This window comes from Spermophilus citellus (genome assembly GCF_964194105.1).
Source record: "Spermophilus citellus genome assembly, chromosome: 18".
Taxonomy (NCBI): domain Eukaryota; kingdom Metazoa; phylum Chordata; class Mammalia; order Rodentia; family Sciuridae; genus Spermophilus; species Spermophilus citellus.
The window spans coordinates 59,443,053-59,470,831 of record NC_138200.1 but is presented as its reverse complement, the minus strand read 5'-3'; the positions used below and the strand labels follow the sequence as shown (position 1 = coordinate 59,470,831).

The window sequence follows — 27,779 nt, the reverse complement described above, 5'->3', positions numbered from 1 at the left end:
ATGAACAATATATGTAAGCTTTGAAGTTAATTATAATTATTCAAATACAAATTTTGATCTCTACTTTCTCATGCCTGGTTTTTCTTTATAACTGTAATTTTTCTTTTGAAAAAAATATGCAGGTGTTAATACAGCAGAAAATATGGAAAATACAGAATAAATGCAATGCCATCCAGCTGGATACACACAGTGGAGGAGGGGGATTATCAAAGAATGAACTGTGCATTGCAGCTGCCCCCAGCAAGTTTTCTGCACATCAACCAGGAATTGACATCTTTAGTTTGAGGCAACTGTCTCCATGGGCACTCCCAACACTGGGTAGAATTCTCCTATCTAAATGCCCTTCCTCTGGAGTCAAAATAGCCATTGCAAAACAACAGCTAGTTATGTTAGTGAAGAACTCTACCTAACTACTTAAAAATCACAAACTTGACTCTGCATCTACATGTCCCTTCGATTTTAACTTGTTTCCTATAAATTCTGGACTCAACAGTTCTTACAACTATTTTTTTTTCTGTTTTTCTTGTGGACCTGATTCAAAAGTCAATTCTTGTTTTGTATTTGGACAATTTGAGAACTGAATTTATTCAGCTGAGAATATTCTTACTTGCAGGATTTTTTTCCCCTCAGAGTCAAATGAAACTATATGTTATCTGAGTCATGTCAGGCTTTATGTCCTTTTCAAAGCTATTTCTATGTTTACACACTTTAGTCTCTAGAAAGGAACATAAGAAAATATATAATATCAAGTCAGAGATAACAACACATTTGTGTTCTTGAAAGTCCTTACCTGGTCTCTTTTTAAACGGAATTCAACACCCTTCTGGTGAAATGTTGTATGTGGAAATTAAAATAAAGCTATAACATTTCGGAATATTATTAAATCTTATTGTGTCTGATTAGAAAGGGAACATTCAGAATTACTTAAAGGTTTGAATTAGATAATATTATTACAAAACATAGCATTTCATTTGTTTCAGATTGCAGCATAACTAACCTAATAAAGCATCATATTGAAGGCTTCAGGGAACTCGTTGAAACAGAGGAGCAATTCTGTGAATTGCTGCTGTCTGTACAATGGATGCATTTATAGTAATGAAAACAATTCGTTACGTGAGGTAGCTAAAACACTCCCATACACACAATAGTAGGTTTTGTTTAGTTAGCAAACCTTATTTTTCAATTCACAATACATACAAAATGAAATAAGGACATTTTATGGGATTAAGAAATTGCTGCTAATTCAAAACAATTATAAAGAAAGTAAAGGCCAATATTTACATGATCAAATAATGTTAATGGCATATGATATCTCGGCTCTGCATACACTGTGCTGAGATGCACCCAGAAGAATCTGAGGGACCTTAGAGAAAGACAAGGCAAGAGGAGGCAGAGCAGAGCTCAGCAGGCAGCAGGCAGGTGGGAGCAGGAATCAGAGTCCTTGAGAGAGAGTTCTGTGAGCAAGGGGCTTGGAAATCCCTGAGCTGCCCCAGGAGCAGATCTGAAGGCATGCTGTGCAAATTCCAGCCCTTTTACTATCTCAACAAAATCATACTAGGATGCATTATTCTAAGTAATAATACTTAATAATTAACAAACTAATAATATTTATTTTCAATTGAATTCAATATAAAGTACTAGAGATTTTAAATTCCTTTGGGAATTTAAATACCATCTTTTATCTTTCCATAATACATGTGTATGTAGGTACAAATAAAAACAGAGTCCACAAATTATTTACATAGAAGATATACTGATCCCCTATATAAAATTAATGTACTATTATGTTAAAATTATTACCCTATGTGCACATATGATTACACAACCTGTGTAACTCTACATCATGCACAGCCAGAAGAAATAAGTTAGACTCCACTGATGTATGCTGTGTCAAAATGCATTCTACTGTCATGTGTAACTAATTAGAACAAATAAAAATATTTTCAAAATTATATGTACTTTAAAAAATAATTTAGCTCAACTTTTGTTTATCTTCTTCACAGACTAGGCTTTTAAAAAGAGCAGATTTATAAAGACAGAAAGTAGATTAGTAGTTTACTAGAGCTGGGGAGACGAGACAATTGAGGGAAGGTAGTGACTAAAGCCCTTTCTTAAAAGTTAAAAATGTATATATTAAAATATTGAAATGCTGATGTGAGAAATATTTTAGCTGTCAAAATCATCTTCTAAATATTTATGAATCAAGGAGGGTGGAGAACGTATTGGGGAGTAAAACTGATCAATTACATTTCTATGCAATATAAACACACTACAACAAAACCTGCCATTCTGTATAATTAATATGCACAAAGAAAAAAACAATGAAAATATTTATGAATCCTTAAAAAGTAAGTTGGAAAATATAGATTTCTTCATAGAAATAAAATTATAAGATTAATTACATGTGGCGTTATGGGAACACAGGAACCTATGTATTGGTTTCATAATTCATGGGTCCCCCTTTTTAGCACTTCTATTATCATTTCAACCAATTTATGAACATCAAATGAAATCCACATGAGCAAAATGAAATTGAAAATGAAATCTGGCTGAAGATGATTACAGCTTGCGAGTTGCAGATAGTATAAAAGAGAACAGAGTTGTTGGTAGACGTTTTATAGGGTAAGAGACCCCCTTCCCTGCCCTTTCCACACATACTTGATAAGGCAAATACCTCTTAAGAAGGCGGAAAAGAAGTTGTATTTGTAATCAAAAAACTTAACAAACCATCTCTGAAGAAGATATTTCTTATCACTATTCTTTTTTATGTAATTTTTTTATTTCTATATGACAGCAGAATGCATTACAATTCTTGTTACATATATAGAGCACAATTTTTCATATCTCTGGTTGTATACATAGTATATTCACATCAATTTGTGTATTCATACCTGTACTTAGGATAATAATGATCATCACATTCCACCATCATTAATTACCTCATGCCTTCTCCCTTCCCCTCCAACCTCTCTGCCCTATCTAGAGTTGGTCTATTCCTCCCATGCTCCCTCTCCCTATCCCACTATGAATCATCACTAGCAATTAGAGAAATGCAAATCAAAACCACTCTAAGATTTCATCTCACTCCAGTCAGAATGGCAGCTATTATGCATACAAAGGAACAATAAGTGTTGGCGAGGATGTGGGGGAAAAGGTACACTCATACACTGCTGGTGGGACTGCAAATTGGTTCAGCCAATATGGAAAGCAGTGTGGAGATTTCTTGGAAAATTGGGAATGGAACCACCATTTGACTCAACTGTCCCTCTCTTCAGTCCAAAGGACTTAAAAACAGCATACTACAGGAACACAGCCACATCAATGTTTATAGCAGCACAATTCACAATAACTAAACTGTGGAACCAACCTAGATGCCCTTTAATAGATGAATGAATTTTTTAAAATGTGGCATCTTATCACTATTCTTATAGGTTAGTTTTGTATAAAATTGTTTGGGTATTAATAACCACTGCAAAGGCATATGTATATACTTAAATTATTCAAAATTACACACTTTCACTTTTGTTTTAGAAGGAACTAGAAGGATAGAATTTTGGAGAAAGCATCCAATTACTTTTGGTCTAGGTGTAGAAGGATATATAAAATAGTAAATGAGATGAGTGAAGTTTTATTTCGGTAGGTTATTGCCTTATCCATCAGTTGTTCCTATGAAGGTCACAGTGAGGTTGGAAAGGGTGGGAGCTGTGTTAGAAAACAGATGAGAACCATTCAGGTGTCACATCCCTATTTTATTTGAAGCAACTTATTTTCAACTAATAGTGGTATCTTAATATACAAGGGAGATCATATTATAAATACAAGATAAATTGTGTCTACCTAAGATGGATTCCCTTTGTTAATACACATGATATCCAATAAATCTCGAGTCTAGCTACCCATTTGAGAAGAGTATAAGTATTGATAGATCAGTTGTAACCAAATTTAGGTATTCAAACAACAAATAGAGTTACTTTGGATTGAACAAAATAGATAAGTGACAAATTAATAAAGAGCTTTTTAATGATCATACACAAAGAGTCACACTTAATCACTAAGTGTGACTCTTTGATTTACATGGTTAAAATCAAAAGTAACTTGGTATTCAGATTGTTGTCTTTTTAACACTCCAATTGACTTTAAATGGAAGAGCTCTTAATATTTGGTTTTCTACTGGTATATACTTTATGCTACCAAGTGTAGACATCACCATTTTTTAAGTAGCCACATATATATACTGGCCACATTGCAAAATGGCACACTGATTTTTTTCCATGCCTAGATTATATTTCATGTACTAATTAATTTGATGAAGTATTTCATCAGAAATAATCATCATGAATAAAAACTAGTAAATTATTCATAATGTATGTATTGCCTAATTATTCCTGCATATAGGGCTAAATTACAATCGTTACATATGATTGGCTAAAAATACATCCATCTTTTAAAGCACACCAGGTGTAAATATATGTTGGCTATAACAAGGCCCAATATGAGCTCTGAAGACAACTCTGTGATCACATTTTATTTCCCTCTAGTTTCACTGGCCCATGCTCTTGGAGAATGATGTCACATGCTCTCTTCCTAATCACACCACATCCCATTTCTCATCCTTGAACTTATCTAGTGATCTTCTCTAAGAGTCGAGAAAGAAGAAGAGACGTCCTGTGAACTCCCACCCTGATCCCCACTTTCCTTCCTGCATCTTCTCTACACTCTGTACTCACTCCAGTTACAATAGATCAACAGCTTCTACTCCAAGAGTTTCTCCACTGGGCCTCTCCCATTGACACAAACATGCTATAATTCTTCCTTCTTAGAAACCCAATCTTGGGGTCCTACTTTTCTTTGCATGTACCATTAAATTTCTCCATTTTTTTTTTCACTGTTCTCATTTCTTGAACCTATTCCAGGCTTTTATCCATCACCAAAGTCATGAATGACCTCCACATTGCTCAATTCAGTTACCTCAGTAGTCATTTAAGCCATCAGCAACATTTACTGCAGTTGATTATTCTTGCCTCCTCGAAACATTTCTTCACTTGGAGGCCACGATGACCCACCCTTTTCTGCCTTACTTGTTGATGGTGTGATTCTCAGTCTTCTTTCTGTTTTCCTCCTCACCTCCTTAATCTATCACAGTTGGAATGTTCCAAGGCCCTGTCATTCATTTCACATCTCCATCCACAAAAACCCCACCTGGTCTGTCTCATGCTTTTAAATACAGAAGACATAATCAATATACACTTGAAGGCTGGAACTCCCAGACTGACAACTGCATGTCTCTATTTGAATGTCTAATGGCGTTTCAGCCTCTACATGTCCAAAAACTGAGTTATGTGCCATGGTGACTCCTTCACCCCGGAAGCAATCTTCCTCACTTCAATCACTGTCAGTTCTATCCCTCTGATTAATTATTAGACCAAACACCTGGGTATCATTCTTGACTTTTCTTTTTGCTACCTACACCAGTCCATCAGCAAATTTTATTTGTCCTCCTTTTAAACCATGCCCATATCACAATACACCATTGTGGCCATTATTCAGTCGCCATGATCTCTCAGGTGGGTTAGTAATAAAGTCTCCTCCATGCTCTCTCCTTGTTGTGATGGTACCCTGCTCAAGCTCACTAAAACATAAGTTGGCTCAGGCCATTCCTCCATTCATACTCTCCTAACGCTTTCCAAGTTCGTTGTAGAGAAAAATAAAGACTTTCCAAAATCCTCCATGATCTGATCTCTGATGATTTCGACCACCCTCCCCTTGCTCAGTAACTTCCAAACACTGGGACCTTGGGCTGCTCCACACATAACTGCTACATTCCCTTCTCTGTGTGGTTCCTCTGGCCTCTCCTTCTGTCTTGAGTAGGGTACTCTTTCAAAGACATACGTTTCTCTAGCTCCCTTATTTCCTTCTCTTTATTTGAATGTCACCTTCTTAGTGAGCCTTTAATGGTCATCCCATTGAAAATTGCTCCCTTGTGCATCGATTTTATTTTCATCATACCTATTATCAATACTATATCATATATTTCACTTAGTTGTTTATTGTCTTTCTCCAAGAGAATGTAAGCATCAATACTACAGATATTTTTTGTCCATTTTGTTCATTGTGCTCTCTCTCTCTCTGTCTCCCCCCCCCCCCGTGTGTGTGTGTATGTGTGTGTGTGTGTGTGTGTGTGTGTGATGGGGGGGCATAACACAATGTAGGAGATTAATAAATATCTGTTGATAAGATTATAAGACTTTCTTCATCACTGTATGATAACCGTCAGACAGCTTAGAAGAACTCCAGCTTGGTTATAGAACATGTATCTCAAGATACCCACTCAAATCTTTGTTGAACAAACAGAAAGAAGAAGGAAAACAGAGGAGGACGAAGAAGTAAAAATCGAACGAGGAGGAGTTTCCAAGGTAAAGAAACGTTAGGAAAATTAGAGATAGGAAAACCAGTAACACAAAACATAAAAATTAAAATAAAAAGAAATTCCAAAAGGTGGATTACCAGGCATAGTGGAGTTAACAAGGTTATATTATCTTATTATCTGCTAAAATGGAATTGATCCTTACTTTTTAAAATGGTTTATATATTCTCTGCCAAATGGAAGAGAATCTGTCAAATGGAAGAGAAATTAGCCAACTCACTGGTCAATATCTTTTTCCAGCCTGAGCACCTAACTTCTGCAAAGTTATTTATTGCCTACATGCACCTTTGATTATTTAATGCATTCTGGGCAGCTGTGATTTCTCAGACAGCTGTACTAGTCGATGCAGACAAAATGAAGAAACTAATTTCAATGACACAAGCATTTCTTAGAACAAGACACTTGGAACAATTTTTCCTAACTTTTTAAGTTTTAGAGGTGCTTTGATTAACCACAAAACTTTGACAAAATGAATTAACTGAGAAGAAATACTTCTAGTAACATGGGTTAAAAATTCAAAGTCAATGAACTTATAAAACTGACTGTTTAGATTAACACACTGAGAGCAGAAGTTTAGAACATGTTTGCAGCAACTTCAAAATACATACTGTATATGCCTTGTACCCCACCTCATCTATTCTGGGAACTGATTATGAGGGTGGTTACTCAACTCTGGGTAACATGCTGAAATTATTAAATATACTAAAACAGGAATAAATTGTACATGTTAAAAGTTTGGTAAAATGTAGGGCATGTGGATTATATCTCAACAAAACTGTTACCAAAAATCAAAAACCATGCAGAGGTGAACCAGCTGAGTTTGTTATAGAATCTTAAGCCCCTGCAAACTCAAAAAATAGATCACTCATGAGTCATTCCAGGAGAGGAAACATCAACCACCTGAAATGAAGTCCAAGAAGAAATAAATCAAATTCAAAAAAAATATTCAAGTGTAGAGAGGCTCTAATAATGTGATGAAGGGTTAACATTTAAAAGCGAATCACTATACAAATAGTCATGTAACTAGCAAAAACTGGCTAGTGATGAGGTTTTTTTTTTTTCCAAATGAAGAAAACAGAGTAAAATGGACCATAAAATAATATTTTCTTCAAAATGTAAAAAGTATTCCAATTTAATAAAGGAACTATGTTGTTGAAAGAGTGAACTTTAATATCAAGTAAAATTATGTTTCCATTTGAAAGTACTTTTATTGTCATTGCCATATATATTTAAGAGTAATGGTTCAGATAGAACTAGATGTCCTTCGTACTATGTTTTTTTTTTAAATCAACATCAGTCTTGCAATATAGCTAAACTCCTTTCACTAAATTGTATGTCTGCTTATCATTTAATTACTTATGCCATCAACAACTTATTCCTGATTCTTACTGATAACTTATGAGCTATTGGTTCCTGTAGCTGTATATGATGGATCATTCTCATTCTTTTATAAACTGCTATTTATTGATTACCTTTCATGTAGCAGGTAATGGACAAGACATCAGGAACACAAAAACAAATCAGCAATGGACACCGTTCTTGAGGGACTCGAAAATAATTAAAAACCAGTAAGAGAAATATAATATATCCTTATAATATGTTCAACATTTTTTTTAAAAAAAATAAAGAACTATCTCCTCTAGAGACCTGTAGAAAGCTTCGCTGAGAAAAAGTTGTAATGGCAGTGTGAAAGGGGTCAGTAAAAGAATTGGGGAGACTTTGCTGAGAAAGGAGAATGAGTGAAAAGGAATTGGAGCTAGAGACCATCAGGAATTTTCTGTCTGCAGCAAGAACAGAAGGTCCCTGTACAAGATTCTAGAAGTGCCCTGACTTCCTGCTGCAAGTCAAAAACCTAATTTAATCCTGTGTGTCAATTCTGCACTTCTACCCTTTCTCCTTAGCATCTGGGGGCATAGTTCTGGGATTTGATAGTTAAGACTGGAACACCCTGGGCCCTGCCTCAGCCCACTTGGTCCCCTTCAGACCCGAACCAAGCGCTGACCTATGGCTGTGATGCTCAAACCATATGTAGAGAATCTGCATCTTCCTAATCCATCGTGAAGCAATGCTTTGGTAAAAAGGAGATAAAAATAAATTGCTAGAAAAATGGAAAGAGAAAAACAAAAGCATTAAAAAACACCATCCCTAGACCATTTTTTACTACTACTACACACAACAGACATAAATTACTCTGTCTGGCTGACATAAATCATTCCAAAAATGTACTCTGAATTTCTGTACAAACCTCATCATTGGTCACACAGAACTGCCAGGTGGGTACCAGCCTATGGGCCACACTGGCCTAGGACAGCACAAAGCAACGGTGGCATCAGGAAGCTTGTTAGAAATGCTCCCGCCCCACCTCCTGAACCAGAAGCTCTGGGGATGTGCTGCAGAAACCAGTTTATAACAAGCTCTCCAGGTGTTTCAATGCATGCTGGGAAGGACTGTTTATTCACAAGACTTTTGATGTTACCTCAAAAATAAAGATGCCCCCACCATTCCTGGGAGACCCAGTAGATACAAAAGCACCTGGAGCCCTGCTTCTCATCACCTTCTGCCAACTGGGACACTCAGTTTTCCCTTGATTCTTTGACTCTTTTGTGTTTAAAGTTAATACAAGTTAGAAACACCTTCAGCAGGATTCTAGAAGAGTCCTGGAGAATTAGAGAGTGACGACATTGATAAATCCTTTACGGTTTTAGGAGTTTACTCCTGGTGACTTTTTAATGACCCAGTTTTTAAAATTAAGCAACCATAACTATTCAGACTACCACTTGGTTTGGGGGTTGGGCTTTTTTTTTTCAGTCTTTTTGTACAGAGGAAAAACTGAACCTTTTGGTATAGAGCTCTAGGAATCCTGACAAATGTAGAAAGCTACGAAACCACTACCACACTCAAGACATAAAACATTTCCTTCCTTCACCTGATGAAAGTTCCCTTGTGCCTTCTGGTAAAGTTACTCTCACCTGGAAGCCCTTGCAAAAGGGACCTTTTTGAGTTCCCATCGTTTTGACTTTTCCATAATATCTTAGATATGGGATCACAGAAGGGTGCTCTGAGTCCAGGTCCTTTCACCTGCCATATGCAATTGACAGTCCCCCTTGTGGCCATTCGCACCAAACAACCACTGCTTTCTGTGGCTGAGTACAATTCCACAGTGTATCAGGCACACACCAAAGAAAAATGGAATGTACACCCATAACTAGCTTATGCACATATGGGTGGTTTCTACCTTTGGGAGACTCTGAATAAAGCCAATATAAGTCTTTGCACACAGACTTTTCATTTCTCTTGGATAAAATTCTAAGATGGGATTTCTGAGTCATGGTTCGTTATATGTGTTAAACAATAGAAGAAACTGCCTGACTGTTTTCAAAGAAGGGGTACCCTGTTACAGTCACAGCCCCCATGTAGGAGGGTTCCAGTGACTCTGTATCTTCACTAGAAATTGGTGTTCATAATCAGTTTTTTTTATTATTATTACTTTACTTTTAGCCATCCTTAAAATTATATATTGTATTTCAATGTGGTATAATTTTGCAGTCTACTAATGACTAATGATGTTCTGGATTTTTGCATGTGCTTATTTGAAATCCACATATTTCCTCTGTTATGAGTAGTATAGTGAAATCTCTTGCCCATTTGTTAATTTGATTTTTTTTTGTTATTGCACTGTAGTGTTCTTATTATATTTCAGATACCATTCTTTATAAGGAATGCACCTTGCAAATATTTTTTCCAGTCTATTTTTTTTTCATTTTCTTGACAGTATCATTTTAAAAGTAGAAGCTTCGGATTTCTGTGAAACCCATGAGTTTTTTTTATTTGATTTTATGGATTGTACTTTTAGTGGTGTATCTAAAAACTCAATGCCTAACTCAAGGTCACTCAGATTTTCTCCTATGTTTGCTTATAGAACTTTTATAGTTTGTGGTTTTGTATTTAAGTCTATGGTGAAGCTTGAGTTGATTTTTTGGGTACACTTTGAAGTACGAATTGAGATTCTTTTCCTTCTTCTTCTCTGTATTCTTTTTCAAAAGTGAATTCTGATTGTTCCAGTACTGCATCTTGAAAAGAACTGCCTTAGTAGCTCTGTCAGAAAACACACAGACTGTGCTGTATAGGTCTATTCTGGGCTCTCCATTCCATGCCATGAATCTCTTTGTCCATCTTGATGTCAATACCACATTATTTTGAATATTGTAGTGATATAAAAAGTCTTAAAATCAAGCAGTGATAAGTCTCAACCTCTGTTTTCCATTTGCAAAATACTTTAGCTCTCTTAGTCCCTTTGCTTTTCCAAATACATTTTAGAAAAAGCAGGACAATTTCTTATATCAAAAAAAAATTTCATATTGTTGACACTGCTGTAAAAGTTCCTTTTAAAATTTCATTTAAATTTTTTTATTATTAGCACATAGAAATATTGTTTTTGCATATTGACCTTAAATCCTGGGACTTTGCTAAACTTATTTTTAAATTAATAAATTCTTTGGGATTTTTCTACCTGGAAAATCATGTAATCTAGAATCAGAAGTATTTTCTTTCTTCCTTTTTGGTCTATAGGTTTTGGTTTTTCTTTCTTGATTTCTTTCTTGATCACCAATGGCATCTTGAACAGGAGTGGTGAGAACAGACCTTCTCATCTTGATCCTGATCTTAGGGGAAGGCATTTCAGTCTCCGATCATTCAGTCTGACATCAGAGAGGGGATTTTCATGGATGCCCCACACAGCAGTGAGGGTTTTCTCTTTAGTTCTTAGTTTTCTTGGTTTTTATCATACATAGAATAGTGAATTCTGTTACATTTCATATATCTACTGAAAAGAATTATTTTTTTATTCATGATGATATTTACTAAGTTTTGCTATCTACAGCCACAAACTTTAAAAGGCCTTTTCATTCCTATCCGTCCTACTTTTGAGAAAAGTACCTCACAACTTTTATCTGTGACTTCTAACATCAACAAAAACAGCAATAGTCACACAGAATTTTGGACCCACCCATGTTAAAAGCAAAATGAAAAGAATTTGGGAAAAATTGGCATCAGTCAATTAGGGGTTAGCTCATATCTGGTGCAAGTAGGTCTCAGACTCATTTTTTTTTTATTTATCTGTCTTTTCTCCCCCCAAACCCCTTCCCTAGAAAAATACGAGTAGACATAAAATTTCCATCATCTCTAGTTTGTTGGCAAAATGAGAGAAGTATTTTCTTTTATTCTTACCTCTCCAACTTTCTATTTAAAGAAAACTTTAAAATCATTTGTCTCAGTGAATGACAGTAATGGTTTATTCACATCAGAAGCGGGAAGTCATCCTCAAACCTTCAATTCCCAACTTTCCTTCTGTATCATACTGGATTTGACCACCTTCTTTTGGCTCCCTGCCAGCCTGTGCTAGTTCAAGCCTCTAGCATTTCTCCTTGGGAACATCAAAGTTTACTTTATTGGTCTTCAAGGTTTGTATCTTCATGCATTCAATTGAATCATGTGAATTAAACTAGTTTTCAGGTTTAAATTATTCAATGTCCAGTTCTGATATCACCTTCAGGGTAATGTCCGCACACCTGCTTGTAAGGCCTACTACAGGAACCTGTAAGTCCCACATCTGGAAAGAAAAATAGTGTGCCCAGGGAATTGTGCCTCAAGAGGCGCAGATATCCATATATATATATATATATATATATATATAATCATGGGAAAATGAGCCTCAAACCAAAAATAAATATAGGAGGCCAGTTGCTCATTCTCAGTTCCACTAGTAAGTGAGAGACTGACAGGCCTCTAAATACTTGAAACTGTGTGTAAATTCTTATCACTAATGTTGTCACCCTCCTTCCTATACCCATCATCAGAACAGCTCAATGCTCCAGTTTCTCAACTGCAGTATGATTGACAGTTCAGATCACATGATTCTTATTACGGAGGGCTGTATCAAGCATGGTAGGATGTCTAGCAGCTTTCCTGGCCTCTCCCCCTGAAATGCCAATAGCAGCCCACCCCCAACAAATGAGACAACTTAGAATGACTCCAGACATTGCTGAGCTTTACCCAGAGGTAAGATTGCCTTGGGTGGAGAAACATGCCCAAGGAAAGGATGTTACATGTTTAAGTTTAACAGCAGGAATTTTGGGGGTAAAAACCTCGAAGGGATAAAAGTGCTATTGACCTCAGTTAAAAGCAGACTGATTCCCAGGGATTGTGGCAAATGAAATAGGGAAGAGAGAGGAAGCCAGGCTGGGTTGCTGCAGTGTTAAGATCAGAACACAGAATGAAAGGTGCACATGATGTAAAGAACAACTTCCTACAGCCATGAAAAATGGTTACAGATCCCCTGGGTGCATACTAAGTTTACAAGCCCATCACTTTGCACATGATTTTTCTCTCCATGAAATATCTTATGTCATCTTCATGTGACTGTGGGACTGTGGCAGGACAGGAATTAGAGATGATGCACATCAGAGGTGGTGAGGATAATGGCAGGCAGTTTTATACAATGTATATATAATTTTTATAGGACAGAATCATCTTTGCTTTTTAACTAAGCAACTTCTGCTATGTATCTCCCTATATCTACTGAGTTGTCAGATCTCTCTTCTGTTGAATAAAATTTTATTTCAGGGTATGCTTTCAAAGTAAACAAATATTTCTTCTATTTCCATTTTAAGTTCTGGAAACACTAGAAGCATACTTAATGAATGCATCCTCCTCTAAGTGAACTGATTTCAGAGCATTTCATTATGAATGGATACATATGTTCGTTTCATTCCCTGCTGAAAACGTATATCCGTGTTCATGCGTGGGTGAACTACAAACTGTGTTTGAATTTTGAATTTAAAATTTTTGGTTTAGGACATTACTGCTGAATATACAAAATAGAAGCTACCATGGATTTAAAGTCAGCACACACACACATTGAAAATAATAGAAATTAAAAGCTGAAATATGTTGGATCAAACTAACATTTGAGCCTACTGGTGTTCTGATGTTCACCCTGTGTTTACCCGAAGGGAACTCACATGAATTCTTCACAAGGTCGTATAGCATGGAGGCTTTCCTCTGAGGACAGTGATGCAGCAATAATTCTGGAAGGCATTTAGGGACCAGATTGACAATCCCAATGGTTACTTTCTCTCAGAAACCTGCCAGAGTTCCCATCGCTTTGCACTGCATTGATTTGTTGACTTGACTCAAAGAACATTTCTGACCTTATTCGAGAGTTTTCATGATGGAACATATGAAATAACTTCTGAGCAATTATTATATGTCAGACACATGACACTTCCCTCGACTATGTTCACAACACACTGTGACCACTTACTGTCTCCCCGGCAGAGCAGAGGTCCCAGCTGATACGCGGCTTCGGAATGCGGCCGGCCTGTGTCTGTGATGACAATCTTAGTTACCGGCAGATGTTCTTTATATGAAAGGAATCCTGTGTCATTGGTCCTGAAAACACAGTTGCAACCATAAAATTCTTAAAATTACTCTAATTAATGTAATTCTAAAATAAACAATAATCCTCATTGCATTTTAAAGCCAAGATGCTCTGAGCTGAAATTGCACATTTACAAAAGAATAAATACAACTGCATATCTGGGCACATAAAAAACATGTTAATGTTTTAATGTCTTTTGCACATATTAAAATACAGAACATAAAATATAGCATATGTTAAAATTACAATGTAATTATTTTTTTTTTTAATTCACTGGGCCATTTTCTACTTTCTGACTAAAATGGTTAATTCATTAACATTTAGCACAACGATCCAGAGTCTGTTTTAGGTCTAGCAATTCATTATTTGTTTTGTTGTTGTTGTTTTGATTTTTCTCATGATTTCTTATACTTCTGTTCCCCCTTGGTTGCCTCATCTTGATCTACTCTGTATTTTTTGTATTCAAATTTTATTTTCACTCTTTACTTTTCAGCTAAAACTCTATTGTATTTTAATGTTTGCTTTATAAATTAGAAAATGCATCCTTAATTTATCACAGTCTACTCACATTTTATACTGTATAACAATATAAAATGTCAGAAGCTTGCTGGGGGATAATTTATTTCACACCCCTCCACTCACAAGAGCATGCATTCGAGAGTGTGCACACACACACAAACACACATGCACACACTCATTCTTTCTGCTATTGCTGCAGTATATTTTAAATCCATGTTATAAACTTTATAGAACAAGTAAACAGTGAATTTTAGTTTTGTAATTAAGAATTTAAACATCAGATTTTATATTCACCAACGTATCTATAATTTCCAGTGTTCTTGTTTGTCCAATGTTATTTATCTTTAGCCTACAGAAGCTTTGTTAGAATTTTTCATTTCAGATGCTGTACTTTGCTATTTTAAAATTTAAATTTTGTTCTTTAATATATTTCTCATTTATTTAAATCTCATTTATTAAAATTCCCTCTTCAATCCCTGGGATTATTTTTACCTTGAAGTCTTCAAACATGTTTATAACAATTACTTTAAAGTATTGTCTGCAAATTTTAACATCATGTCCCAAAGTTTGTTTATAATACCTTCTTTTAATTTCTTGACTTCAGATCAAAGTTTATTCTTCCTTGGAACATTCGTTTATAATATCCTGGATATTGTAGATGATATAAAAATTCTGGATTTGTTATTCTGGAATTTGTGATTGTTTAGACAGTTAGTTAAATCACAACCTTTTCACAATAAATTGTGGATGTTTGATTTACACTTCATTCAAGAACCAGGTGTTAAGATATAAGATAATTGTGAGATACTCTTCGATTATATGTTTAAAGTTTATAGGAAACATGCTTTGGTAATTGGCTGAAAATATATTTTGAAAATAATGGAATGTCTAATTACACGTAGTTTTAAAGAGAATGGTAACTTGACTCACGTAACAGTCCATTGCAAAAATAAGTTTAAAAGCTTTGAACATTCAGGATTAGATTGACTGAACCACATTTTCATTTAAACAAACCTTTAACTAATTTAGTCGTTGCACTAACTTGTTCAGTATCTTTCTGGCTCTACATACTTTGAGTGATTAATTTAACAAATTCATTTTATCTTGAGTACAGGAATCATGAAAATCACCATTCACTGCGGTCAGCATCACAATTGCAGAAATAGTGGGCGTCGGTACAGCTCCCTTCCAAGCCACAGGCGCACTTTTGAGGATCAGGTGAAGAGCCTCCCCAGTAAGTTTGAGTTTCATTAGTTCTTCCAACCCACCAGCTCAGAGGGGTTCCATCTGCAAGACAAATGTGAGAACCATGACATCTGCTTCCACCCCAGCTTAATTCTCTTTCTTCCTAAATTGTTCAAAAGAACAAAAGGAGAAAGAGAATGATTGATGTGATATAAAGATGTTTTAAACACTATCATGGATGGCCTTTCCTTAAGGATGATTTATTAAAAAATTATTATTAGCCTTAAATGATTGATAGATTTCTTTTTCCTTTGGGTAGAAAATAAATGAGTGGTTCATATTTAATTTAACTATGATAGCAAAAAAAAAAGAAGATGAAAAAATACTGTGAGAAGTTCACCTATGCAATTTCTTTAAAAATAATTTTGAAGCAAGTTCGCATCAAATTATGAACTGCAGTAATTAATGTAACAAAGCAAATTTGATATGGAATCATGAAATGCCCATTAAACACTATGGGATGTTATGTAAAGGCACTGATTTATCTCAATACATTTATTGGCTAAAAACAGACTAGCTGTTTATTAAATATTAGGCATGGTATGGCACTCCCTCTCCATGATTTAAGATTTGTTTGAAAGTCCATATTTTCTCTTCCATTTAATGACTTGGCTATTTATTTGGAGACTACAAAAATAACAAAGAAAGATCTCCAGGCCTGAAGCAAATATTACACTAAAAAAACACAAAGTTTCCCTTAGCCAAACGCATCTCTTTCTATGATAAATGTTCAGCTACCAGCTCCTTCTGAGTTAAGACTAAACATGATGCCAAGGAGCTCAAGCAAAGAATAGACAGAACATTTAAGCAGGGATTTGTAGACAGGGAAGTGAGGCATGCAGGCAGTCCATCTTGGGGGAAGGAAAAGAAGTTCAGAGGAAAAATCATAGTCATTTGAGAATCGGGGCATGAGGAAAATGTAAGCAACATCTGATTTGTCAGCTCCTCAGAGGCAGGTGATCATTTTTCTGTTGACTTTCAGAGCTTTAAGTCATCGCCATCCATCCCAATGAGAATCCAGGACTTTTACTAATTCCTCTCTTACTAACAAATGCCAGTGCTCATTTTAACTTACTACTAGGTGGCCCCTCTGCTGATACTGATGACCTGCTCTGCAAGGTTACTACACATGCTGGTTCCACCAGATTAAAAACCCAAGCCAAAAAAAAAAAAAAAAAGCTTATGTTATGCACAAAGTTATTACTATCCAGAAAAACTTGCATGATTTGAACATTAGTCAAAGGTTAAGCCTACTTGAAACATTTACTAGACATATTTTAACATATTGCTTAAAACACTGTGTTCTTTGATAGAAGATAAATAATTATTCCTAAGTGCTAAATCATATTTTCCCATCTAAGTTTCCAATTTTCCCTATAAAATAGAAATTACTAAATGTCTTACAGGTACCAATTACCTTTGGTTCCACCCAAGGCTTCTTAAAGAGAACTAAATAATTTAAATCAGGATAAGAATGAAGTTTTTAGCTAGGTACAGTGATGCATAATTATAATCCCCGTGGCTTAGAAGGCTGAGGAAGGAGGATCAAAAGTTCAAAGTCAACCTCAACAATTTAAGAGGCCCTAAGCCACTTAGCAACACCTTGTCTCAGAATGAAAAATAAAAAAAGGGCTGGGGATGTACCTCAATCGTTAAGTGCCCCTGGGTTCAATCCCTGGTAGCAAAAATAAATAAAAAGAAAATGAATCTTTTAAATCTTGAGAAATTAAAAATTAAAATTATAAGTGTTGATGATCAAGGTGGAACATTCCTCCCTCCCACAGTTAAAATCCTAAATGACCTGAGTCCTCCCTGGGACACCCTGTCAGTGTGCTGAGCCACACGGATCCTCACTGCTAAGAATACATGTTTATATTCATACCCAGCGTGGCCTCATCGGATCTTGAAACTACTGATTCACTGAGATCTGAGGCTCTAAACATAACACTGCTTCCTGGGTTTCCTCCTTGCCTTTCTTGTTGGGAACCCAGAATCTGAGTTTTCTCTCCCTTTTCAGTCTCTCAACCTCAATCCATTCTACACAATTCCAGGATCATCTATAACCGTAAGTTTGCACTCTGACCAACATCTTCCCACTCTCCCACCTCCAGTCCCCATAGCCACCCTGTTACTCTGTTTCTGTGAATTCAACCCTTTTAGATTCCACATATACATGACATCATGCAGTATCTGTCTTTCTATGTGTGGCTTTTATGTCCTCCACTATCTCAAGGAGATTCCCACGACTATTGCAGCATTATTCACTACTGCCAAGACATGGAAACACCATAAGTGCCCATTGAGAGGTAATACAGATAATGTGATACACATGTAATGAAGTATCATTCTGCTTTAGAAAAGAGGGAAGTCCTGCCATGTGTAACAAGGACGTGCATGGAGCACTGTGCTAAGTGAAATCAGATGACCATTCAGCACAATGAGCAAAGAGTTACACATTAAACTGAGTCTGTCGACAGTGACCTCAATGCCCTGACAGCCTACTGCAAGAGGACTCCTGTCACACACTCTGTGTTTATCACCCCATCTCATCAGCACCATAGCCACAGGAGCTTGGAGTGACCAGCCCCAATTCAGAGAAGAGAAGGCAAAGACAGAGAGTCATTACTGATCCATTCATTCATTTGATGAATCAGAGATTCATCTAAGTTCTCTATCTAGGAAATGAGACAGCTGGTACCTGAATTGAGCTCTCTTTCCTCTGTAAATCTTACCATTTTTTTTTTTTTTTTTTTGCACTACAACTGTCTGATTCTCACTTACAGGTGGGACTGAATTTTCAGCAGAGAGATAAGATTTGAGTTGGGACCACAAATTGGTATTAGAGGGATAAAAGTTGGATGAAGACATTCTGAAAAAGGGACTGGGGGTCCAGAGGGACCTGGGGTATAGCCAAGAAAATCATCTTTTAGTAAATGGATGGAGAGCAAATAGGAGAGAAGCTTAATTGGAAATAAAAGGTTCAAATGTCAGACCAACAGCTTAACATTTTTGTAGATGATCCAAATGACAGAAGATAATCACATGAAACGCGTGTTTTAACTTCTGATTGTTCTGTCTGTAACTGCAACCCTCTTAGGAGAATATGGACCAAGAGAGTTTCATTGTGCAGATATTAGCATCCTCTCTCATTTCTTAAGAGAAACCCGATTGATATCCCTGCTATAAAACAGTGCGTCGAGGAGTAGCATGAGGGTCGCACAGGCAGGACACACAGACCTCAGATCCAGGCAAAAGTCATTACCAGACAGACAAGAGACAAAGCAGCAGAGTTTCTGGAAGAGAAATGTTGTGCTAGACATAGAGTTTCCTGAGGGTAAATTTCCTTCCTGAAGGCTAATAGGGTAGACTGGGTACACTGGGTGTACACTGGGTGGTTGGAAAATGTGGAGAGATGGCAAGCTGAGAGGTGGGGGGAAGTACTCACACACAAAGAATGAGGTCACCAGGACCCACCCCAAGGCAGAAGTGGGGGACCTGCTATTCTGACATCAGGAGATATTCCAAAGAGAGAAAATATAAAACCCAAACAGAATTCCTAGGACTGGTTCTGGATAGAATGAAACAAAGGGTTAAGTAGGCTTTCTGATTCCTATCTATGCTCCCGAATCAATGGTTTCTAGCAGTCTTTTCTAGTTTTCAATTGCACCCACAGGCTACCTGTCAACAAGTCATGAAAAAGGAGCCCAGCAGAAGAGTCACTTTCGGGCAACTAAGTCCTACTTGTACTCACTCTTTTCCATGATAAAATAAGCCTGATGCGCCTCTTCCCTTTATGAGGATAAACACTGTGCATTTGAGGAGTGTTAGAAGGAAACCTGGTCTGTACATGATCCAATTAAGGCCAGGAGGAGAGTTGGAAAGCAATCAAGGATTTGAAGGAAGCTCAATGTAAATTGACCTTGCTCTTTTCTCCAGGCAACAGCATCTGTGTGACTTCCAGGCTGTGACTTGATTGCTAAGTACGTGGACCCTCAACACCTGGGTAGAATTAAAATCCTCAGGATCTGGTTGAGTAAGGACAGTATGCACAGGGGCGCATGGCAGATACCTCGGTTTACGCACCTTCCTGATTCACGAGCCGTGACTTCTTGCAGTAGTAAGCAAGCTCCTGTTCGCAGTGCTCCGCGCGGTTAATGGTGGCCTGCAGTTGCTCCATGCTAGCCACATACTCAAAAACCCCAGTGTGTGGGTTCTCCGGGTCGGTGTTTCTGACTCTTGTTAAGTCAGAGCCATTGTGCTGTATGATGGTCCATGCAGTTTCTTGTATGCAGAAATGGGGGAAGAAAGAGAGGAGACCATCACTAGTCTGCAAAAGTTAAAATAAATAAAGAAAATCAAAATCACCTTTTATCTGAGTCAAATTTTTCTAGTCATCAAATCTCCCTGTGAGGTAGAATCAATACAAATGGATTTTCAAATTTTTTAAATTAAAGTGACTCCTTTCTCTGAAATGCATACTATCACCAAACATTTGCAATGGCTTTATTTTACTTATTCATATGATTTAGCCAGACAATATTTATGATGAAAAATATTAGAAAATTATGATTGCTAGATGCTTTTGATGTATTTCATTTCATCAAATCTGATATTCTCTTTTAAAGATGCATGATTATTTCATTTTCCTCCAAGAAAGAAAAACATGCTCCCTACTTTAACTGCAAAACAATGCGGACTGGTGACACACTCAGAATTCAGTGATGTTACAATGTAAAAATAGGGGTGCATGTTAAAAAATAGTGAAATATTTTATATCACATAATATAGGCAAACGCTTTTTTACTCTTAAAAATTATGCATGTTTCCAGCAAAGAAAAACAAAGTAAGTTTTTATATTTCTCTTTTTAGTCATGATTTAATTCTGAGTATATAGATCTTTTTCTTCTTAAATCAAATTTTCCATTGTTCATTTTAGTATCATATGATAGTTTGGCAATGCAATAGGAAGTTACTCTTTTGAACTGAAACCATTTGATATACTATCAATATCTCAACTAATACACACCAAAAAAGTATCTAGGACAGTGCTCACAATTGCTGCCTGAATATCGGCAAACATTTCCATCATACTGATTACCAAAATTATTTAAATTAATATAAATCCCACAATGTCTGTAACAGAAGATGGGCGTGTTGTACCTATCCTTCAACTTTCTCTTTTCATTCTGCATTCACTGTGATATATGTAGGCACAAGAACGGATTCGTCAAAAGGCCTCTGATTTACTAAGTAGTAAGAACACACTGGAAACTGACACAGCCCTTGCAGATGTGCTGTGAAGTCATTTAACTCCTCTGTGTCACAGGAAAATTCAAAACTGGAGGAAAACAGTAATAGTAATCTCCCCCCCCCTCTCACTTTTTTTTTTTTTTTTAGGTAATTCATTCACAGGAATCAACAGTGCAAACAAGATAAGGTGGTAGACTTTGAAAAATCTCACTCCCACCTCTCTCATAGTCATCAACATAGAGAGGTTGGTTAAATGAGACGGGAAGGAATCTGGCAGCCTTATTGCCTTCCATGTGTGGATCCACAAAACAATAGCTGAGACTTCCATTTCCCTCTTGCCTCTCAGCTCACCCTACAGCTTTATCAGTGGGGTGCTTTTCTCAAAGGGAACATGATCTATAAGCTAATAAAACTGATTATGGGCAGCCAGCAGTACAATGCAGAGGCCATCAGGAGATGTGACTGTTGACCTGGCATGAATCTGTGCCCTTTGGGAAGTCAAGTGAAACCTAAGCCTCCACTTCCAAATCTGGTAAATCAATTGGCAAAACTAGACAATAGAGTATATTGGAAATCCTCTAATTTTAGCCAACTCAACCATGGCTGTTGGAAGTTGAAAGTTATTATTAGCCAAGGCAAATCTGTCAGTCTGGCCTCTGCTGGGCTCTGCCTGTATTGTTCAACAGAATTATGTGCCTTTCCTTGTGGTCAATCTGTGGTGTGCATTGGGAAGCTTAGCTCTGGCTGAGCAGCTGCCAAAAGAGCAAGACAACAAACCTGCTTGAAGCCTTTGTTTCTGTGCCTTTGGGATCACACTGAGAGGGACTTGTATCCAGTTTAGCATCTACTGGATCACAATTAACATGTGATTCTAGCGGGTTTTTTTTTACAGTGTTTAAGAGATTCATAGCCATGGTGCCTGGCAACGGATAAAGGGCAGAATCAAATATGTTTTCTTTGGAAATCCTAAAATATTTCAACATTATGAAAGTTTCTGTATGCAATTTTATTACCTAATTAAAAATACTACAAAGTGTCAAATTAAACAGATGACATATACCATCTAGATTTCCAGAACTTTTCTGATGCCATGAAATCAGCATAGTTGATTTTGAGCAATGGAGATGAGTGCCCCACAGTCAGGCTCCAAATCCCCTGTGCTAGATTAACAGGGGAACGTCAGAAAATTCCCTACCTAGAGCCTCTTCCCTGTTCCTCCAGACAAGGCTGTGTTAGCTGAGTTTTCTACAAACACCCGTTTGGAAATAATAACTGAAAATGTCACAGAGGTCATCACGACCTGTCATGTGCTTTTTAGTGATATTTTGATTGTCTCTCCCCATGTGAGATTGACAATAGTTTCTGAGCTGCTCACCATGGTGTCCCCTGTGTGTAGCACAGGACCTTGGCACAACATGCAGAAGACATATATTGGAGAAATGAGGGCATAAACAAGGGAATAATCTAAAACAACTCAGTGTCGAGAAAGCACAATCTCTCTGGTTATGGATTCTGATCTATGGGAACTGTGAATTTTTCACTGCCTTGGAGCTGTTTTATAACTCTATAAATTATAGATAACTGATGGGATTACAAAATCATGTTAAGTTTGATACTGTCAAGGGTCTAAGATGATACTCTACTTGCAAATTAATAAATGATTCCATTACAGATTATATCCAGCTGTATCTATCTATCTCTCTATCCACCTACCTGCCTATCCTATCACATACAGGGGACTTTGGATCAGAGAATATTCACTAAGAGGGAATCTTAGCAGCATGGATCCCCCACAGGCCATTTTCTCCCGGGGTAAAGCAGTACATTCCAGCTGCCCCCTCTGCATCCTGGCACCAAACCAGTAGAAGGAGCCCAGTGGAGCTTAAGCAGGACAAATCTCTGAAGACAGAGGGACAAATTCTCAGGTTTTATTACTCTTGGAAAGTGGGCAAGCACCTCTGCAGGAGACACACCTTGAAACCTCTCTAGAGAAATTTGCTCTCTTTAACTTCCCAGACATATTTATAGTTCCTCAGCCTTTAACCTGAGTTGTTGGGATTCTTTTTAAATTTTTGTTCACTTCCTTATTTTGTTTGGCTTTTGCTTAGACAGAAAAGCACTGTCTTGTAAGGGGACAGAGAGATGAGGATGGTGGGAACAGGAGGTTAAGAGAATAATTCTGTAGAATGAGCCCACCGTATTGACTCCCTGCATGCTTTCTTTGCCAAAAAGCAATCTGCCTACAGCCCCACCTGGCCTGAGGGGACAGGATATGTAACATTTCTCAACAAACTGAGGCAGGGGGCAGTCTGTGTAGTAATGGATAATGGGGGTCCAGAGGATGAAGGCTGGATATTAAAGACAAGACAATGGGTTGCTAACAGCTAACCTGGGGGTCCCACTTTCCAGCCCAAGAAGTTGCTAATGATTACCCTCCATGCTCCTACCCTTAGGCATGGACATGAAGAAGACAAAATATGTGTGGGGTTGGGGTGGGGTCCTGGGGTTGGTTTTTAAAAGACCAAGACACACCCACTCCCACAGACAACCGGCTCTGGGCCCCCTTCTCTTTGGAGAAGTCTGCTGCTTCTGTCACTTTTCTTTAAGTAAAACTGGCTTTCTATACTTGCCTTGGCAAGTTTCTCGGGTGTTTAATCATCAACACCTGGGACCAAGGACCTGTTCCTGATCTCCAGGACAGGTATCAGTCTCCTTCAACACATCATTAGTGATTCTTGCCAAGAGCCTGCCACTTGCACCTGATGGAGGTCTACTGACTCCTTCCCTCCTACCCAGGAAGCCAGGGTTTCCTCTGTTCTCAGGAGCATGTTTCTTTCAATATTCCTGATGTGTCGATGCTTCTGTTCTTTGAATTCTCCCTTGAACTGGTTTTAACAGCTTACCAATTTTTCATTAATAATGTATTAAACAAAATCTTTAAAATGTGTTTTTTTTAACATTTACTTTTACATCTGCATGAGATTCATGATTTCACTTTCTCAAAAATGATCCTTTACAAAATGCAACAAGAGTTGGAGGGCAAAGAGACACAGGGAAATGCATGAGAAGAGACTGCTGAAAGAGGCAGAAAAATCTATGTAGTTTAAAAAATTGGATGGTAATTTGGGTTTACCAGTGTCTCTCCCTAAAGAGATTTCTAATAATATGCATTGTAAATAAAGCTACTGAGTAATTAAGAACTTGATTTACCTTAGGCGGACCACTATTTTTTAGTGTGATAACAAAAAAAAAAAAAAAAAAAAAAAAAAAAACATGCTATTTAAGCAACACAGTTGCAAAGCTGTGGTGCTTGGTGCTTAATAGCTGAGGGTGATAGATGTGATAAAGGTCAGAAGAGCAGGTGGAAAATGCTTTGTTGAAGGAAACAGGAGTGAGAACCCCTAGCGTTCTGGAGCAAACCTTGATATAAACAAGGCTGCGACTGAATAATGTCATTTCGTTATTAACCTCCTTAGACAGTAAGAAGCCTCTAATAACAAAATGTCCAAAGTAAAAATAACGACGCTATTTTTATACAACACAGAATATGTGTCTCATGCTAAAATTGCATGGGGTGTTAATAATGCAGAGACTCAGGCCTCAGCCTAGAAAGTTACTGAGTCAGGGAAACTAAACCCAGGAATCTTGTGGTAATGGTGCTGTAGGAAGTGGTGAAGTGTGATGCATAGAATTTCCATCTACACAGAAGTTTGAAAGCTGCCACTCTGGCTCTCATCAATTTCTCCCCACTGAAACAATGCTCCTTACAATGCAATGTTTAATAATGAGAAACTTCTTGAACATAACACTATTTCATTATAGAAAAAGCAATGAGTTTAGTGTAGAAGAAAACAGTCCCCTACATCTCAATAGGGACAACCACTGAGATTCATCTCATCCTGACTAATTATTTCCAAATCATACTTAGAATACTCTATTTACGAGGAAATTTCAGTCTTTAACTTGGTTTAGGAAATTGCCCATTCAAAACGGAGATTTGTTTGTTTGTTTGTTTATATTGTTTAGTTTGTAATGCTTGCAGAGTTATTTTAATCCATGCGGAATCATTTGTGTGACACTAATCCTAAACTAACTAGATTTTTTTTTTATAAGTTACACATTTTCGAGTTACCGATTCAGCATTTTGTCTCGGTTTCACAATTGTTATGCCAGATTTGGATACAAGCAATGGGACATGATAGAAGGTGGTGCTTTCTAGAAGAAAAAGCTCTGTGAGAAAAGGGACCAAGATTTTAGTTCTTGACCTTCTCATGTCTTCAACTAGCTGCACTGACCCTTCTTGCTCATTTGCAAAACCAGATAAATGAGGAGATTTTTGACATATCCTCCTCTCTGGGGGTTTCATATTTGGGGGTTGTCACATCTGTTTGGCATTTTTAATATTTCAGAGCTTCTAGAGACCAGTAGCTGTCCCTGAATATCTGTGTCTTTTCTCTCAACACCTTTCAGATATAATTTAGTAATTCAGTAGTGTACATATGACTAAATTATTATCCATAATAGACATAAGATACATGATGAAGGCAACACACATTAATATACATTCTCATTATTTGTGAATTTGCCTACTTGCTCAAGTTATTTGTAACTCCAACACTTTTGCAGTTATTTGCCGACAGGTACAGGACAGTGAAACTTAGAGCACCAATCACAGGTTCCCAACTGACACTGAAGAAGCCAATGTTGTCACAGTTTCAGCTTTCACTCTTATCTGGTTAACAAATGTCCTATTTATGCTCTATTTTTCGCGTTTTTGTGCTTTGGATTAATGATTTTGCTGTTTGAAACGGTTCTCTAAAGCTGCTATGGGTCTGTGCCCCTAAGCGCAGAGGCTGTGATGTGCCTTGTAAAGCAAGCATGTTAGGTAAGTGTTGTTCAAGTGTGAGCCACAGTGCTGTCGGCTGTGAGTTCAATGTCAATGAATCACATATATATGCATATTAGATACAGTCTCTTTAACCTGAAACACACAAAAAACAAGGTCAAGTATCGATTGATTGATGAGAATGTTGCCACTAGTGGCTCACGAGAATCTGATCTTACTGGATTTCCCTTTAGGAGTAATGGTTGAATATTTGCTAATTCAGGGTCCATGGAAACTTTGTGGAACATACTACTGTGATAATAAGTATCAACTGTGTGCATGCGTGTGCACTTCTTTAAAGCTTTGAAGAACAGAGACATTTATCAACTTAGAGATACTAATTTTCAGAATCAAAACCTTATATTATCTGTGTATACGAATGTCAAGATATAGTTACAGGAACAGGGAAGTCACAGGTTTACAGTGGTATATTTTTAACTCGAACTCATAATCCAACTTATACATACAGGAAATTTAAAAAAAAAATTGGACGTTTTAATTAATATCTTACATTGGCAAAGCTTTCCTTTTCTCTTTGTAGTCTTCTCACATAACTATGCATACAAAAGTTTGAGAACCATAAGTCTAAAACGGCAACACTAAACTGCATACACATAAGAATCATTATTTGGGGAACTGGTTCCATTGCCCCATCTTAGGGTCTAAGTCAGAGCTTGGGGTGCTGACTGTGAATCTGTGTGGTGCAGACTAGGGAGCTTCAACTGGACACCAGCATATGGGAATCATCAACTGCTGTGGGTTGCTTTGGTCTACAGGGCAGTTCCCTTAACAGCGTGAGAGTTAAGGGAGTTACTTAGTTGTGCTATATGAAAAACCTCTGAAATATGTTTTATAATAATGTCCCCTCACTCCACCAAAATCAGTAGACCAAGTTTTACCACCACCTGTAGATTTTAGAATCACATATTAGAATCCAGGAACCAATGTCCCATGCTCAGCTGCCTCTTCAGTATCTCAATGGAATCTCAAGTTCTAATATGTGAACTGAGCTTCAGTGTTTCCTTTCAAACCGTTTCTGATCACATCTCAAATAAGGGCAACTCAGACACGGGTTGCCCAAACCAAAAAACCATGGTGTCTTTTTTGTCTCCTTTTGTTTTCTCACATCTCAAAGGTATTCAATGAGCTACTCTAACCTTCTCCAACTACATTAATACTACTCAGAGCAAGGAGTCACACTATCAATAGTGCAAGCCTGAATTCTTGCATTGTCTGAAATAGCTTCCTAACAGGTCTCCTAACTCCTGTTCTTCACATGCAGAATCCTAACTCCTCTCTACCCCACTCCTGGATGGGCATTTCCCACTGCAGGAGCCAGTGTGGTCCTATTAAAGGAAGCCAGATTGCATGCTACCATTGCTTAGAACTTCCCAACGTCTTCAGAGCTCAAACCAAAGACCTCACACATGGCTGTAGGAAGCCCATGGCTCTTCCCATCACTGCCTCCTACCTGACTTGCCCCATCTCTTCCCACACCCTGCTTACCTGACATCCTTCAGTTACCCTGGATTCGTTGCTCTTTTCTGAGCACATCAGCCAACACTACCTGTTTGAGGACTTAGCCCTTACTGTTGCTTCTACCTGGAATGTTCTTTCTCCAGATACCCAGTCCCTGATGTTGAGACGCAAACCCTCTGAAACACTGCCTGCCTCATCTCAACAGTACTCTGTTACTTCTGCTTTGCTCTATTCAAACTTGGAATTCACAGCACAGCACTGTCTGATACAGTAATGGAGATGTTCTGTACCATGAGGATCAACACCAGCCTCAGAAGCCTACTGAGCAGCTAAAATGTGGCCAAGGACACAGGAACCCCAATTTAATCTTATTTAAACTTTAATTTAAATAACCAAATTTAAATTTTTTAGTGTATGTATTGAAATCTTACAACTAGTTTTAATTAAATTTGAATCTATATAGGCACTTGTTGCCAGAGGCTATTGTACTGGACTACACAGTTCATCTAGAATTTGTTTTTTGTGTGCCTAACAAGGAA

At 37.3% G+C, this 27,779-nt stretch overlaps 1 protein-coding gene across 1 annotated transcript in view; it reads right to left on the bottom strand.

Annotated features, from left to right (window-relative positions):
- The window catches only part of CNTNAP4 (contactin associated protein family member 4), a 242,231-nt gene that overhangs the window by 37,534 nt on the left and 176,918 nt on the right, over positions 1-27,779 (bottom strand). The window contains exons 13-15 of the mRNA XM_081275674.1: positions 19,710-19,907; positions 15,512-15,668; positions 13,746-13,873 (exon numbers count right to left, since the gene is read on the bottom strand). Of these exons, the coding sequence (XP_081131800.1) occupies positions 13,746-13,873; positions 15,512-15,668; positions 19,710-19,907 (483 nt within the window). The remainder of the gene's footprint in view (positions 1-13,745; positions 13,874-15,511; positions 15,669-19,709; positions 19,908-27,779) is intronic.